The following is a 16930-nucleotide window of genomic DNA, read 5'->3' as shown; positions in this document are numbered from 1 at the left end:
AGTTTGTAGGCACATGAATACTGACAGCTGCATCTTTTTTCTGGCACAGAGGCATGTTTTACCGGTAAAAACTGGTATAACGGTGTAAAGCACCTCTGATGATCAACAAATACGATCAATTTGCATGCACAATTTTGGTCAGTAACATTTTGCTACTAGTTAAAGTCGATGAAAATACTTTTTAGAAGAAGTACAGTCCTACATGTACGTGTACTAAAATTGGCCTAGATTTTGGTCAGCATGGGAAAACTAATACATTGCAGAGGCTACCAAAGGGATGAAGCTGTTCACAAGGGAATAAAAACAACTTTAAACCACATTGTTTTACAATAACTTCAGTGTTTTAACAATGTGTAATTTGTTACTTAATCTCATTTAACTGACTTTCAATCTTTGTTTCTGCAATCTGGCATGACTGAATTATTATTGTTATAGTGTGATAGAAATTCCATTTGTTTTTAGAAACAAAACTCAGATGCATAATCAATGTACTGCAGTAGATTTGTCAAATAAACCCTGATTTCTCAGGGCCCGGTTATGTTGACGATTATTTGACACCCCCGATGTCATCAAGATTACTGGGTTTGACTGTAATGTTTTTTGGTTTTTTTTACATTAAGCTGATACACAAACAGTAGAAGAAATATGTACATTTTTAATCCAGAGCTGATGAGTTGCCTCCCTTTCCATTAGGTAGCTGTAATTCGGTGGCATAAATGCAATGTATTCATGGTAATGTTCACTGGATTTAAAATAACAAATAGAAATTCAGAAAATATGCAAGAAGTAAGTGTAAATGTCCAGGAAACATAAACATGTAAATAACATATGATTGGCTTTATTTCATTTAGTTAAATACCAAGTTTCCATCAAAACTGACATTTTCAAATGACCTCTAATAACTCACTTTCTTCTATGCATACAAAGTACAATCAGTTCTAAGAGTCATCAAAGTGCATCATTGTATTTGCAAGGTTAGAATTAGACATACAGTACAAGAATACTCAAGACCAGTTGATATTACAACACCTGTAACATGGAAAAATGATGTTCTACCTTGAATTGAGTGACAGAATGTAACATGCTACTAAGATTTATAATCTGTGTGTGCGTTTTGGATTTTTAACTTTAATAGATTTTCAGTCATATTGCTACAATGTCTGCAGTGTGACACTTTATAATGATGTCTAGCACTGGGGCATCATGCTGCAGACATGTAGCATTATGTCCCACCCAGAAACATTATCATCACACCAGGTGGACCGGTCCTAACACTAACCTCTTAACGTTGAGCACCTAGCGAGGCAGCTGTTAGTATCATTGTTATAAGTCTTTGGTATGACTCGGCAAAGGTTCGAACCTGTGACCTCCCACATCCGAGGTGGATGCTCTAACCACTAGGCTACCAGAGCGGTCCTAAGGTTTCTAATAAAAATAATCATCATAGTTGTTAAACAGGACTTCTGGAAACTTAAAGTCCCTGTAATTCATGTTTTTGTACAGTGGCCTTTGACATCCTTACATAAACTGCAAAGGGAGAAGTAAAAACATTTACTGTAGCCCGATAAAAGCAGAACTTTAAGACCAATCAAAGTTTTAATATTTTCGTATACTTACTGTGTTTTGCAGGCTGATCGTATCCCTTTCCCAACAACATCATCCTGGGAATGAAAACAAACAGTCTTTAGCATATAAAAACATAAAAAATATCTTAACTTGTATATATCTTCTTTCTCACAAAAACATAGCTGTTTCACTAACTTAACAAAGTGGGCCTGAGAGTTTTTATCCAGTGGATATGTGACTCGTGACTGAATACAACAGCAAATGACTAAGAAATCTGGGTTTGTACTATGCTTTATCTAAAAATTTCTTCAAATTATTTTTATTTGTGCTTTTTTTAAAAAATGCATAAAATTTCAGTATTTCAGTAATGGATAATTTTTCTGTTTCTTTTCAACAGTCGATGACTTACTCAATGCATTGTTATCTGTAAGCTCTTCATCTGACCAAGTGGTTAATGTCTCTATACCTGTGACATTGTTTAGTGCATTCTGGTCATGTGACAAGATTATGTTTGGTTGAAAGTAACTTGAAGTTTTCTTTGTTGTTAGAAAAATTGGGTTTAATTTGGATATATTTTGGCTTGTGTAGATTAAATTTCGAGTTTGTATAACGAATTATTTATAGTTATTTTGCAATACTGAAAAGCAGTAGGTTCTCAGAGTGCAAGGCCATGAGTGACAGCCCTATAATAGAAGCGATTCCTTTTATCTTCATAATCTGTAACAGTGATTTTGTGACATCACAAATATATCCATCATGAGCACTTTTAAAACCCAGAAAATCAATACAAATGCTTGAAATTAATCAGACATATCTTTTAAAACTGCTCCAGTCTGAATACAGTTTTGGTATATATTTAGAGTAGTTCTACATTTATTCAAAGCATATTGGAAAGTTAAAGTTTGTTTTCCTTTAAAAGTAATCTCTACATTTTGTATCTTCATCCATTTTTGATTGCAGAGCAGCACCAAACAAGAACCTGGCCATTTTAAATTTGTAAATTGGCATTGCATGCATCCATAAGCATCCACATACCATGGTTATATGACTCTGGTGCTAAGTATGTATCCAGATGCATCCACATACCATGTTTATATGACTCTGTTATTATGCATGCATTCAGATGCATCTACATACCAAATTATATGACTCTGTTGCTATGTATGCATCTAGATACATCCAGATACCAAATTATATGACTGTTGCTAAGTATGCATCCAGACCTATCCACATACCAAGTAATATGACTGTTGCTAAGTGTACTTGAGAAACTCATCATGTACAAAACTTTAACACTAACACTAATTTAGTTAGTGCATGGATGGACAGATGTACAAACATGCACACAGAGATGCTAAAGGAACTGGTTGAATTCTGTTTAGTGGTTTTTAATAAGTCATTTAGAGGTTTACTTTATTTTAGTAATAGCTATTTTTGAAGGCAGATATTCATTATTTGTACAAATTTGAAAAGCTTGATGCTAGAATGCTTTCAGTCACATTTAAACAAATTCTACGAAGCAGTTTTTGAAACGTTATTTAAAGCTTTACTTGGTTAAAATACCAGCAACAATATCTTGATGGCAGAACACCATTTCTATAAGTTAAATGGGATTTATGTCACAGTGATTCTTTAACTCTGTTCAAGAAATCATTCAACTTTGTTAAATATTGTTCTATTAATGTTAAATATTGTTCTAGTAATGGAGGTAATGATGATGGCTGATATACATCATTTTTAAAAAGCTGAGCAAGGTTTATGATAATTTCTCCTCACCAAATTTAAAATGCCAGAATAATCCCAGTCAAGTTTAAATGAAATTAGTCTAGTGCTTTTTGAGACGTTGAAAATGGAAACTGTTGATGGATAATACATGACAAACGCCAGACTCAGGCCCATGTGGCCCGATGGCAAGATGACTTAAGAACCCAGAACGTAACATACATAATATGAAATAATTGATGTGCATTCTTGTATAATTAAAAGTTTGTATAATTTCCCTAATCTTGTTATACTATAATTCAAGAAGTTCATTACATTACAATGGTATTTCTACTGGACTGACAACTTTATTTAAATGATGAACAGGTGAATTTATGTAAAACTCAGTCTATTTTTAAACAACCATTAATCCCAGTGTACACATAAGACAATGATTACAGATAAACTTAAGACACCAGCAGCAAAGGAGCAAAAGCAATATGTAAGAATCCTTTGTCTCTTCTGAAAATTGTCTGAATGTTTCTTTGAAAATACTGTATGAAACTACAACATTTGTACTGGTACCCATTGCAGTTGGACTCAACAAATACAAAAAGCAGTGAAGTAAAACTCAGTGTTTTGCATACATGTGATGGCTGTAGAAACCTCTAGTAAAATGTTGTAAATGATATTTCTGAGGCTGGGTATCTTGAAGAAAAGGTAATTAATACATAAATTTGACCGATTTCGTTAGAAAAGAGCTTTTTATTGACAATTATTCCCAACATTATTATTAAACGAGTGTTCAGTCATTAAACAACACCTTCCCCCCCCCCCCCCCCCGCCCCGTCTTTCTGGATGCCAAGCAGGGATGGCATTCCTTCCTAATTATTTTTAGATTTGTTTATAGTGTGATCTGTATTTGGGTCCCATTGTGTGCAAGTTATCGAGGGATGGGTGCACAAAAACACAGGATGTATCACCAGAAACAAGTGCAGCTACTGAAATTCATGTACAAGCTTGCAAGCTACTCATTTTAATTTACAAAATGAAAATGTACTTTTCCCTGTCTAACTGCATAAGTTGGTAAAAGAAAATATTTTAGGCAATTGTTTTGAATCTGAACAAAAAGCCATTAAAATATTATACAACTTGGGATTAAAAAATAGAATGAACAACAGTGGCTTCTCATTGCCAACATCTTTCTGAAATTATGCACAAATATTACATACATTGTAGACACAGCTCACGACCCAGGAAATCAGCCATTGAACAAATTTTGGCAGTGACCAGTTTCTGACTGGTAGCGAAATAGTTGGGTCAATGACGTCATTGTGCCTGCAGAAGAAAATAATAAATAAACTCAATTCAAAATTATATTATAGAGTAAGACAATAAAACAAAACCTAATTCAATATGAAAATTACAGAAAGAACCATAGTTGTACATCTATTTGTGTACCAAGGAAAACAAACAGATCTGTTTTATGTACTCTTCTATCTTCATAGAAAATGAGACAGGAAAAATCTATTTTTTTTACGAAACTATGTTTCTCCTATAATATTTACCTGATCACATTACATTAGAATCACTTTCTTTACTGCCTCCAAATCCATCCACCCCAGAAAGAGAGAGAATGTCTTTCTAACAGACAAAGAGTTGCCACTCTTACAGGCTAACCCCTCTTTCTACCCTCTAAGTGGCTACTGGTACATTTGGTTTCAACCAGTATTTGCTTGAGCTACACCTTATAGGATACTCACATTGTGGGAGGGATAATTTGTAATGTCATCAGGTAAGTATTGAAAAAGAAACATAATTTACTAAATAATTTGCTTTCTCTGATCAAATTACATTAGGAGTATATGTAAGAGGAGGAGGAAATGATAAGCATCCAACATCTTCCAGCATCACCCAGTAGCAGCATGATTGCTCTACTAAAAGAATGAATTTCTCCCAGTGTTAGTTTAGCACAAGAGATAATTGTATACATGGGATTATTGTCACACCATCAAAAGTAATCCACACAAATCCAGTGAAAGTGGCAAATTCATGTCCAAGTCAAGGATGTGCTTTCATGAATGGGGAGTGGTCACCATCTGTGCAGCCATCACTAACCCAGTGAGATTGAGTTCTTTCTTTAATGAGGCTATTGATGCAACTAGAAGCTTGAAAAGACAGACTGGGCATGCCAGTCAGTCAGCTGCCTCTGATATGTCCCAAATTAAGACATTATGTTCAAGACCATGCTCATGGAAGCCACGCATATATCATAAGCTTGAATGTTCATTAGTTTACTCAAACCTGTGAGAACCAAGTCTACACTGATTAAATAACTCCCTTTAACCAAGCAGCCAATGCATCAGGGGTTATGTCCTTCATTCCTGCCTTCAACGGTAGGAACGCTCTTTACAGTATGTGTAGTCTGTGTCTGTCATTCCTTAATTATCGTCATAATCAAAACTGATGGAAGAAGTGTGTAAGCCCCCATTACCTCTCAGCTGATCTCTGAGATGGCCAGTAATGTGTCATACTTAAATATTTCCTGATATTGGGAGTTTCAATGAAGGTATTCCACTATCATGATGCAAAGGTCCGGTGATTGCTTCCCTCTTGCAGAGGTAGGTCATCACAACCGAAATGTTCGTCATTATCATGACCATGTTTCCATGGATATGATCTGTACACAAGTTGAAGGCACTGAGAATGGCTTTCATTTCCAAGAGGTTAATATCAAGAGCTTCTCTTAAAGAATGCATATTCCACTGACCAACGCAGGTCCAGTTGTAAACTGGCATTGTAACATGTCCACAGCCACAGTTATTAGGTTGAGGAGCTGTAAGAAATGCCCTCATCTAACAATGATGTGTTTGATGCTTTCTCCAAAAAGCATGAGCTATACATCTGAAGCATTTGGGAGAAAGAAACCAAGTTTACATGATCTAGATGGACAAATATTGAAAAGGGATCAGATCAGATGATATCTCTCCACTGATTAGCCACCTTAAATTCCAAATGAGAAAAGTAAGGTTCTTCAAGGCGTGAACTAAACCCATCATAACCGAATGTTTTTGTAGTGTGACCGGAAACGCCCACCTTTGTGGATGACATCCTGAACTGGGATATGACTGGGTGGAACATCATTTTGAAGGTACAACTTCAACATCATGGTTGATGCCTTCTCTGACACAAGAACATTCTTTTTTCAATGTGTTTTGGAGGAAGATGCTAAGTGGATATGTGGGAAGAGTTCCACACCTAGATGGATCAAAACTGTTAGACCAGACAAAGTAAATCTTCTTTACATTGATTATTCATCACACAGTGAAGACAGTAAGCTTGTTAATGTCATGAACCAAAAACCAATCTTACTGAATAATTGTTGGAGTGTCAAGCAGAAATGTAGCTGTCGCTGTGGCAGATATCAAGAGTTCTGAGTGAAGACCCAAGGGCTTAGACTGGGGCCACGTGAATAGGCGTATTGAAGTATGCACTGGACAAGTCAAGACTAATTGGATACTCATCACAATGCAGGTTTCAACATCCACTGGACTTCGTAAACAGAAATGTTCTGGAGCAAAAGCCCTGTTTTGCAGTTCTTACACTAACAGTGATGAGTGATGGTTTGAAAATAAGTTGGCCGGCCCACCATATCTTGTGAAAAATGGAGCCAAATAAAACAATGACATTATCATTCAATAATGGTCTATTTTATTCATACTTTAAAATGTAATACTTTGTTGCAATTATACTACATCCTACTGCTGCTCGTATTCATGTCATTTGTTCATCTTATATTATGAAGATTTAATTTTTTTTTAAATAGTTTGTAAAGCTCAACTTTATAAAAAAAATTTAATTTCAATGAGTTTCAAAGCAACAATAAAAAATTATATATATATATATATATATATATATATATATATATATATATATATATATATATATATATATATATATATATATATATGCACACACACACACACACACAATAATGTACCCATACAATATATATTGATTTAAACATCTGATTTGACAATTTTTCTTTCTTTCTTTGACAGCCACAGCTTTATCGCTTCTGACAGGTCAGTGTCCTGGATTGCTCAGTCATCAGTTTCATGCACATTAGTGTGTTCAATGATTTTTTTGGGCATATATCTGTGATTAGTTTTAATTCTATTCTGGCAAGAAAAATCTCTTTCACAATCTGCTGTCTGGTAGGGAAGTATAAGGATCAAGCGTGCAAGTATAATCAGATTTGGAATGGTTTCTTTGTGAAAAATATAAAGTAGTTTCCACAAGAGTGTGATGCTATCTCTCGCATACATTTGCTGTATAACAATTTTCTTCACAAAACAACTATTCAGTTCTGGACTTATGTAGATCAATAAGTTTTCACACAGCACCTCACCCTCAATGCATTATTTCCATAATGGTTAATTAAGATTTCCACCTCCTTACCCTCAAAAGCTTCTTTCTCTTCCTCATACAAAAATGTTAATGGGAGGTGAGATGTCTACTCGACATACTTGTCCTGTAATTGCCACATCCCATGGTGAATGAATTCTCCTTTTTTGGAGAACAAAAGACGTAAGATATCATTTCATCTTTTGTCTTTTTTGACCATGGATAAGTTTCAAGCCATTTTTGCTGCAACACATGGTCAAATTTTCTTTTTTTTAACTTTGTGACTCAGAACTAGTGGAAGCATCAAACTTCGGTACTCCCCCCGACAAAAAAAATCGTTTTCATTTTCCTGTGAACACTCTAAATTCACACTCATATTTGTACAATTTGTCTTCTTCAATATCATTACAGTAAGCTTCCATTACGTCGCCATTTCCCAATGAAAGGAATGGTACATGACCTCAAATTCAAACTATTTTTAGCAAGGAATGTGGTTGTCTCTAATTCCATGGTCAGGAAACCCCTCTGCTGATATAGCATACTCAAGATATGATTAAAATCTGACAAAATGTAGGCAAGCCAAGAAATTCAATAAGGTGCATTCACGCAGGCTATGTACAACCTCTGCACATGCATCAAAGTAAGATCTGATCAGGTCACATTTGAAACTCCATATGCTTTAATCACTGTACACTGGCAATACGAGGGTTTAATATAAGACTTCTTTTTATAAAGATAAATTACAGTAACCCCTGATATATTAATCAATATGCGCCAAATGTTGAATTCAGCGGGACTTGTGACAAACTGATTTTGTTATGTAGCGCCAACAAAGGAAATGATATGTAAATACTGCTATCCCGCGGCCTAGATTGATTACTTTACTATACATATTGCTCTTTACAAGCGAAAAAACTACTTTTTTGTGTAAAAACATCCCCTTAATGGGATCACTTGGGAGTTCCTTCATGCTGGTAGGATGACAGAAAAGGAGGGATTCGGATAATGAAAACCAGGGACCATCTGATTTGGCATGGTTCACCCATCATTTTTTGAGAATGTGTTCATCCCAATCTGATGAACAGAGATTCGTCTGGTGCCTCAGGTGGGTCGCCAGAGGGCATGGGTGACGGTGTATCACTGACAATGGACGGAAGGCATGAGAAAGAAGAAAATGGTCCTCTCTCTCCCCTCTCATCCTGAATGTAACATTAGGACTATGTGACCTGTTGTTGCTGAGAGCTGCCATGGTGAAATCTTGTGACTCTTTCTTTCTCACCTTTTCAATTCGATGCCCTGAGAGAAGTGAAGAACCAAATGGAGTGAACAGGAAAATAGTAATATTCATAAGCAACCTTTTTCTGTCTTTTTAATTCTTTACCAGTGGGGTAATAAAGCTCCATGCAACTTACTGTAAAGAAGCTCTTCTGTTACCAGAAGGTGGAGGACGATAGTCCAATAGAGACACAATCTTAAAGATTTACTCTATCGCTGCCGTGAACTAAATTCTGTCTGTTCCGTAATCGAATCAGCATTTTCTGGTATTTCCATTTCATCATCTTCCTCAACAGGAAACGATGATGCAATATCATATATATATATATATATATATATATATATATATATATATATATATATATATATATATATATATATATATATATATATATATATATATATATATATATATATATATATAAGTATATGAAATACTATAAACTGAGGTTTGGATTTGCATGCATTTTGTTCACATTCCAACTCATCCAACATCTCAATAACACAGGTCCATTGAACAAGTCTGATCACAATCGGATAAGAAATGGAGTTAACTTTCAAGCTCAGCCAATCAAAAGCAGGATCACTCATTTAATGTGTGAGTCTTGCTTATAATCATACTCAAAAGATCTGGATGATATTAGCTTATTTACCAAGTTTGATCAAAAACAGGTCAAAATGTCTTTAGAGTGGTAAAAATCTCAGCCAGTCAAAAGCAAGATAACCTCAGAAATATGCATAGGTCACAGTCATAATGAGACTCGGAAAAGTCTAGATAATATTAGCCTAATGAGCCTAATAAGTTTGATTAAAACTGTCTGTTCAGTAGTATGAAGCTCTGCCAATCAGATGCAATACACCTCTTTAATATGAACAGATGTTGCTCAGTATAAACCTAATTTCATATCTTGATGATATAAGCCTATTTACAGAGCTGTCAACCCTCCATATTTGCAATTAGTGAAAAAAGAGATAAAAATTAGTGAATTTCGAACACAGTGAAAAATTATATCATGACACTAGCTCCTTCCACTTTGATGGTCAGTACTGTATTATATGAAAATCCCAAAATAAAAATAAAACATATTTTCACTGATTACATGTGCAAAATTATGCATTTGCCGTTAATATTAGTGATAAGCACAAACTTCACGCTGTTTATCACGAAATGATGCTGTGGCAGACTTGAACTTCCTCAATTAGTTTATGGTAAATTTGTTTTCAAAACAGTTCAGGCTTCTTGCCTGCTGTTTAATCTTGGTGACTAAAATTGTTGCCAATTTTCAGCACCTAAGGAGGCACAAAAAGCCTGTCTTATTTTTCCTCACAATAGGAAATACTTTTTCACTGTCACTGTTGCTGATCTCCAATCGAGAAAGACAGGTTATGTTCAACAAGAAAGCTCACAAACAATGCTTCAGCACTGGCAGCTAGCAAGACTTGATTAGATGGCTTAATCTGAAATCTGCTGGGCACTAAACCTGTGCTGTTCTACCACATTGATTTGCCATACATGTACTACATAATAATATTACTATATAGTACATTATGACAGGTACATTGTAAGCAACAATACGAGCATTTGTTGACGTTCCCAATTCTAAAGTTAACGGCACACTACTGTGAGAAAAGTATAATGCACATCAGTGTTTAATGGCTGAATGCAAGGCCAATTTTTGGTGTACTCCAATCTATATTTCACTTTTTGTGGAATACAAATAGTTTTCTTTTGAGGTGAAAACATTTTGACTGTAGTGTAGTTTAATTATGAAATGGTAGTAATCCAGAAGATAAAACGTCGAACAGTGAATGGTTAGTGGTGTCGGCGCATGCGTGGAAAACTATGAACTCAAGCAAATTATGATACATGCTAATCTTTCAATCTAAAAAATTACAACACTCGAAAAAACTATTTGTTTTAAAAAAAAGTTACAGTTGCTCAAAATATGTACATGTGCCACTTGAAATAAAAATGAGATGGGCCCCGGTTTTCTTCACGACTATTTTTGAAACTTGTGTTCTAAATATAGATTATATACTGTACAAAGCTTGCTACAGGGCAAACTAACAACTGGATACAGTTCTACTAACATCGTGACTAGCAATACAAGACCGTTATGGGTATCAGTGACCACTGCTAATATATCGACTAGCACTCAACGGGATAACATTTATTTTATTCCTTATTTAAGCCGATTTAGTGATTTCTCTGCATGTGGCGTGAATCCATGAATCGCTATCAGCAGTAGTAAAATTCACGCCAAAAGTGCGAGGGTGGGCAGGTCTGTATTTAAAAGCTGTAATAAAACTCTGTCCAGAAACATTCACTGAAGTTTTTATAATCCAATTTGATGAAATATCACCTCTTTAATATACATGGATTTTACTCATAATAGTACCCATCTACGATCTTTATTACTGAAGTCTATTTGCAAAGTTTCTTGAAAATTAGATGAAAATGAAGTTTCTAGATTTGCACTAAGTTCAGACCATCAGATGCAAGATCTTCCTATTAAAGAAATTGAGAAAATGTTTTATTTAATCTAGTTTAAACTATCAGCTGAACAAAAATCATGTTTAGTATAATGGTTTGTTTCACTGTGAAAATATAGTGATATTTCAAAAAGAAGGAATGGATCTGTGGCTATTCAAGAGAATTAATTAGCTTGATTTTAGTCTTTTATCATTTCGAAAATGCACCCCTAAAACCTATCTTAACCTTGTTTGTACAATGGTATGCTACAGAAAATTCCATTTAACCATAAGAGACATGGGCCATATTCCTTTCCTGATTCTCAGGGGAAACACAAAAAATGTCAGACAATTGTTAATTACTTATTTCCTTGATGTCACATGCATATCATTTTCCGATCACTGAGACTGCTAAAAATTATGCATAATTTGGAATGCATTTTTATTTGTGGCTTAAATACCATACTCAGCACTGCTCTGGTGGCCCAGTGGTTAGAGCAGCCACCTTGGATGAAGGAGGTTGCAGGTTTGAATCCCAGCCAAGTCATACCAAAGACTTACAAAAATGGTACTAACAGCTGCCTTGGCGCTCAGCATTAAGATGTTAGTGTTAGAACCTGTCGGCCTGGTGTCAGGATAATGTGACTGGGTGGGACATGATGCTACATGTATGTGGCATGATGCCCTGATGCTTGACATCACTATAAACTGTCACACTGCAGACATTGTAGCAGTATGACTGAAGAATTGTTAAAGCTACATTAAAAATCCAAATCGCACACACACACACACACACACACACACACACACCATACTCAGTAGTACCTGTGCAGATAAATGGATAGGCAACATGTGTAAATAATTGATATAGACTTTTATTTATCTTTCGAACCATTCACAAATTCTGGAATATTTGTGGATCTTGTGCATTACTGAACTCAAGATATTTTACCCATATGAGCCTACATTCCAAGTTTGATCATAACTGGATCATACAAAGGCCTCTGGTGTAGTCATAAGCTCAGCCAGTCTGATGCATGATCACCTTATTAATATGCATGATTCTCAAAAATTATCAAGTTCCTCTGAGAACTTTTTTGGTATCAGTCCTTATTTCAAGTCTGATCAAAATGCAAGATTACGTCATTATGATATGTGGATCTCGCTTATTAGCAAACTCAACCTAGATCTTGATGATTTAAGTCTATATTCTAAGTTTGATAAAAGTCAGATCAGAAACTAGTACATACTGGTAACAAGCTCAGCCAATGAGATGCAAGATCACTACCTTAATAACATGGATCTTGTTCATTATCAATCCCATCCAAGATCCTAATGATATAAGCCCATATTCAAAGTTTTATCAAAATTGGATTCGAAATATGACCTCCTGATTGTAAACAATTTCAGCCACCTGATGCAAAATCACTTCATTAATCTGCATGGATCTCACTAATGTGTATACAATGTTAATGATATATATCTATATTCCAAGTTTGATCAATGCTGGATCAGAAATATGGACTCCAAAATAGTAACAAGCAATAATGATTGACAGATAACGGACAATGGATGCAGGGCCATGCCATAAACTTGCTTGACCTAATGGCCAGGTATAATCTACAAAATTTGTATGCTTTCATCACTTACAGATGCTCCCATATCATCTGGAAATTATCACCAAATATAATCGGCAAGTAGATTTCTGTAAAGATATCTCTCACATTAGGCACATCAAAATGAACCAACTGGAAAGAAAAAAATTAAAAGGTACAAAAAGTTCCTTAATAAGCAGTAAATTAGAGCTTTGGGGTGGGGGTGGAGTAAAACTAATATAATTAGGTAATGCCTGTTATTGCTGTGTGGCTGTGTCCTTTCTCAGCACTAGTCCCCAGTCTAAGAAGATCAGTCCCTCCTCCAATTAGTAACAAGATGTATAGAATAGAAAACATGATTCCAGTCTCACACCTTAGTCAACTTCTGATGATTGAAATATCATCATATTTTGACTTGGAATGAGACTGAATGGACATCAGCAATAAGGGCGGAGAGAAGTGAGCAAAACCAGCAGCATTACATAATTAAAGCTAGTTTTACTAACTCCAGTACATTTTAACAGCAGTAATACAATATTCTTTTTGCATTGCTGAATCTGTCAGCCTGATGGAAGGCTGATGGCCTAAGACAATCTATCTAAGTGAACTTACCACTGCTCTCAGTAAGGTGCTCTACTGCAGACTGGAGGATAGCTTGACAATTTGTTGGCTTATAAAATAAGGCTCAATGCATAAATACCCTCATTGTGGTGTGACATGGATCATAGGTAAATTGACAAGAAGGCAGACTGATACTGCCACAATGTGGCTCTTTTGACATCCAAAAAATGATTCATAATGACCCAAGATGCATCAGTAGCGCTGACCTTATGGGTTTCATTTTCATGAAAGACCTCTCTCAGTGAGAGACTAATAAACTCTTTCAATAGCCTGAACAATCCGCTCCCCCCCCCCCCCACTTAGATGGTAGATAATAAAATACCAGAGGTGTCATTGAGAGAAGAAAAGACAGTTACAACCCTTTCATTTCTCTTATGATTTAGACAATGTCAAAGTCTAAATGGACAAAGGAATACATTATTCCCAGTACAGGCATTACTGAGGCTGACAATTTCAAAAGAAACTGGAGATACCAAAAAGTAGCTGGTTCGTGGCCAGAAATTAGGTTGGCATATAAGTGGGATAGAACTGTTGTTGCCGTGTTGTCGTTTCCTTTCCCAGCACTAGTCCCCATTCTTAGAAGATTAATCCCTCCTCCAATTAGTAATTTGAGGTATAGAATATAAAAAAACATGATCCCAGTCTCACCACCTCACACTTCAGTCAACTTCTGACGATTGGAATATCATCCTTCTTTGACTTGCAAATGAGAATGAAAGGACATAAGAGCAGGGAGGGTCTTGAAGAAATTGTGCAATATATCAATATTGCACAATTAATACTAGTTTTATCCAACCATAATACATTTTATTAGCATTACCTGCTATTACTGCATTGCTGACTCTGTTAGCCAGGTGAAAGGCTGATGGCCTAAGACATGCCGTAAAAGTGAACTTGAAACTGTCCTGATTTTCCACCAACTCAGATGGTGACAAATTTGGATTCTATGGGGATCTGAGCAAAGAGGGGATCCTTGTGAAGTCTTCAGATTGCTAGAGGAAATAAGGATATGAAACCTTCATAAAGGAGTCCACTGTTGCAGTCCCCTGAGAGAGAGGTACAGGTGAGCTATATTCACATCCAATGCTGCTATGAGAGTAAGTACTTGTAAGATTCTGTTGGAAGGAACATGGACTATCCCCGGACATGAAAGAAATTTCATCCCCACAGAAAGAAAATTCTGAGATGGGATCAGATCTGACATCTCTTGTTTTGGGATCACGCCAAGATGAGTCACTATCTCCAAAACAGAGACAAAGAGACAAAGCCTTTAGATTGGCACACTGTGGAAGTTGTGCATCAACCAGTCCATGAAGTACTGAAGGATGGAGACCACTAAGGACCTTAAAAAACTGCTATTACATTACCCTAGTAAAGGCTCTGAAAACACATGATAAACCTTATATCTTCAAGATGGACAGATGTTGAGACGCTTGACAGAACTGCTATAGACACTAATAGAACATGTATCATTGTCATGGCAAAGGTCTCCAATAATCTCTGCAATGTAGCTAGTGATAATGATTCCTCCTTGGATGCTACAATAACTAGAGTATGAGCCTTCAGTTCCGAAGTTTTGAGAGGCTTTAAATGAAAGACAAATCTCCTGCCAAAATCCCACCAGGGAAGCATCTGAGTTCAAGGTAGGGTGCTTAAGGAGCAAAGCAGGCAAGAGGACCCTGAAACCAGGGGCCTAAGCAAAGGAGAGAGGACAGACCACCTTTCTGCTGTCTGGCTGCCTCTTTGCCTCAATACAACTTCTGAGTTACTTGTCTCACCAGTATTTAGTGAGAGAGCTAGAGAATGTCCAGTTTGGATTCTGCCCTGGAGACCCTCTCCAAACTGGTCAGGTGACTCGACTCCTCCTCCAAATGAATGATCCTCTCAATCTGTAAACAGATCTTCTCATGCAAGACCAAGCTCCATTGCGTTCAGAAGGCAGGGCTTCCTACTGGGTACTGGCACATTCCCTCAATCCAAAAGTGCAGAGGATTCCTCGATTGCAGGAACTGAAAACTTCTTTCTAGTTATCCCACCCTTATGACAGTAGCCAATTTCCTTACCTCATAAAGAGTTACCAACCCCTCCCTTAATAGAGATGGTGACTTTCTCACATTGGGAAGTGTCATAGAATCCTCCTGGGAACAAAGGGAGTCTTCAGTAATTATGACGAAGAAGCAGGTCCCATCTTCCTGACCTGATATCCATGGGGACTTTCCACTAAGTCCTATATCTAGTGAGGCCAAAAGCAACAAACAGGACAACAGTCCATACAGGCACATGCAGTACACAATAAGTAGGTGGGATCTATCCCATGGAACCTTTTTATGACTGGATTTAGCCATAACTTGTAAGAAAATGAATCATCATCATCATCATCATCATCATCAGTCCCGTAGTCCCTAAAACTGTTGGGGCACCACACAAGACCGAACAAGCCGCTTCATCCATTCCTCTAAATTTTCCATCTTTCGCAGTGGGTAGCTCAATGTCAAGCCTGTCCACTCTCGAATGTTATCTTCCCACTTCTTTAGTTCCATGCCTCTCATTCTTCTTCCTTGTACAGTGCTTTGCAGGATTGTCTTGGCAAGTCCTGATGATCGTGAGACAGTTTAAGTTTTTTCACCGTGATCAGGAGATCTTTGTGAAGCTCAATGGCTTGTTTGATCCTTTGCTGTATTTCTTTGTTGGTGGCATGGTCTTTGTATGTGACGCCAATCTCTGTTGCCTGTATCCTTTTCTCTAAGTCAGCTGTTATGGTCCATGATTCACAGGCACAGAGAAATATGGAGATCACCAGTGAGTGCATCAGCCTGATCTTTGAACTGAGTGCGATTTTCTAGTCGATCCAGATGGGCTTCAGTTTTGTCAGCGCTGCTGTTGTCTGCACAATCCTGGAGAATACTTCAGGCTTCTATCCTTCATCTCTTATAGTTGCCCCTAAATACTTGAAGCTGTGGACTGTTTCTAGCTTTGTACTTTGGACCCTGATGTCAATGCTGATGCCCATGGTGTTGGTGGTCATCATTATGGTCTTCTCTGCACTGATTATCATGCCATATGCTGTTTTGTCGAGGCTCTCTACTAAGCTAATTCTTGTTCATTTCCTGCTAGTCCATCATGTTGGCATAACGTAAGTTGGTGACTGTTCTGCCTCCGATGCTGAGTGTCTGTACATGTTTTTCAAGCGCGTCAGCCATATTCTCTCGAGAAAGATGTTAAATGGTGTGGGAGAGAGAGCAGACAGCCTTGTCTGACTCTGACTGTCTTTCTTAAACAATTCCCTATGCTGC

General features: G+C 36.7%; 1 protein-coding gene across 2 annotated transcripts in view; it reads right to left on the bottom strand.

The window, feature by feature from the left end:
• The window catches only part of LOC149779518 (fatty-acid amide hydrolase 1-like), a 126018-nt gene that overhangs the window by 24947 nt on the left and 84141 nt on the right, over nt 1–16930 (bottom strand). For both annotated transcript variants that reach the window (XM_089940230.1, XM_089940231.1), the window contains exons 12-14: nt 13072–13169; nt 4500–4605; nt 1618–1661 (exon numbers count right to left, since the gene is read on the bottom strand). In XM_089940230.1, coding sequence (XP_089796356.1) covers nt 1618–1661; nt 4500–4605; nt 13072–13169 — 248 coding nt within the window. The remainder of the gene's footprint in view (nt 1–1617; nt 1662–4499; nt 4606–13071; nt 13170–16930) is intronic.

The sequence above is a fragment of the Sinohyriopsis cumingii genome, chromosome 17 (assembly GCF_028554795.1).
Source record: "Sinohyriopsis cumingii isolate HCF-2022 chromosome 17, ASM2855479v2, whole genome shotgun sequence".
In the NCBI taxonomy this organism is placed as follows: domain Eukaryota; kingdom Metazoa; phylum Mollusca; class Bivalvia; order Unionida; family Unionidae; genus Sinohyriopsis; species Sinohyriopsis cumingii.
This window is presented reverse-complemented; position numbering and strand designations above follow the sequence as displayed.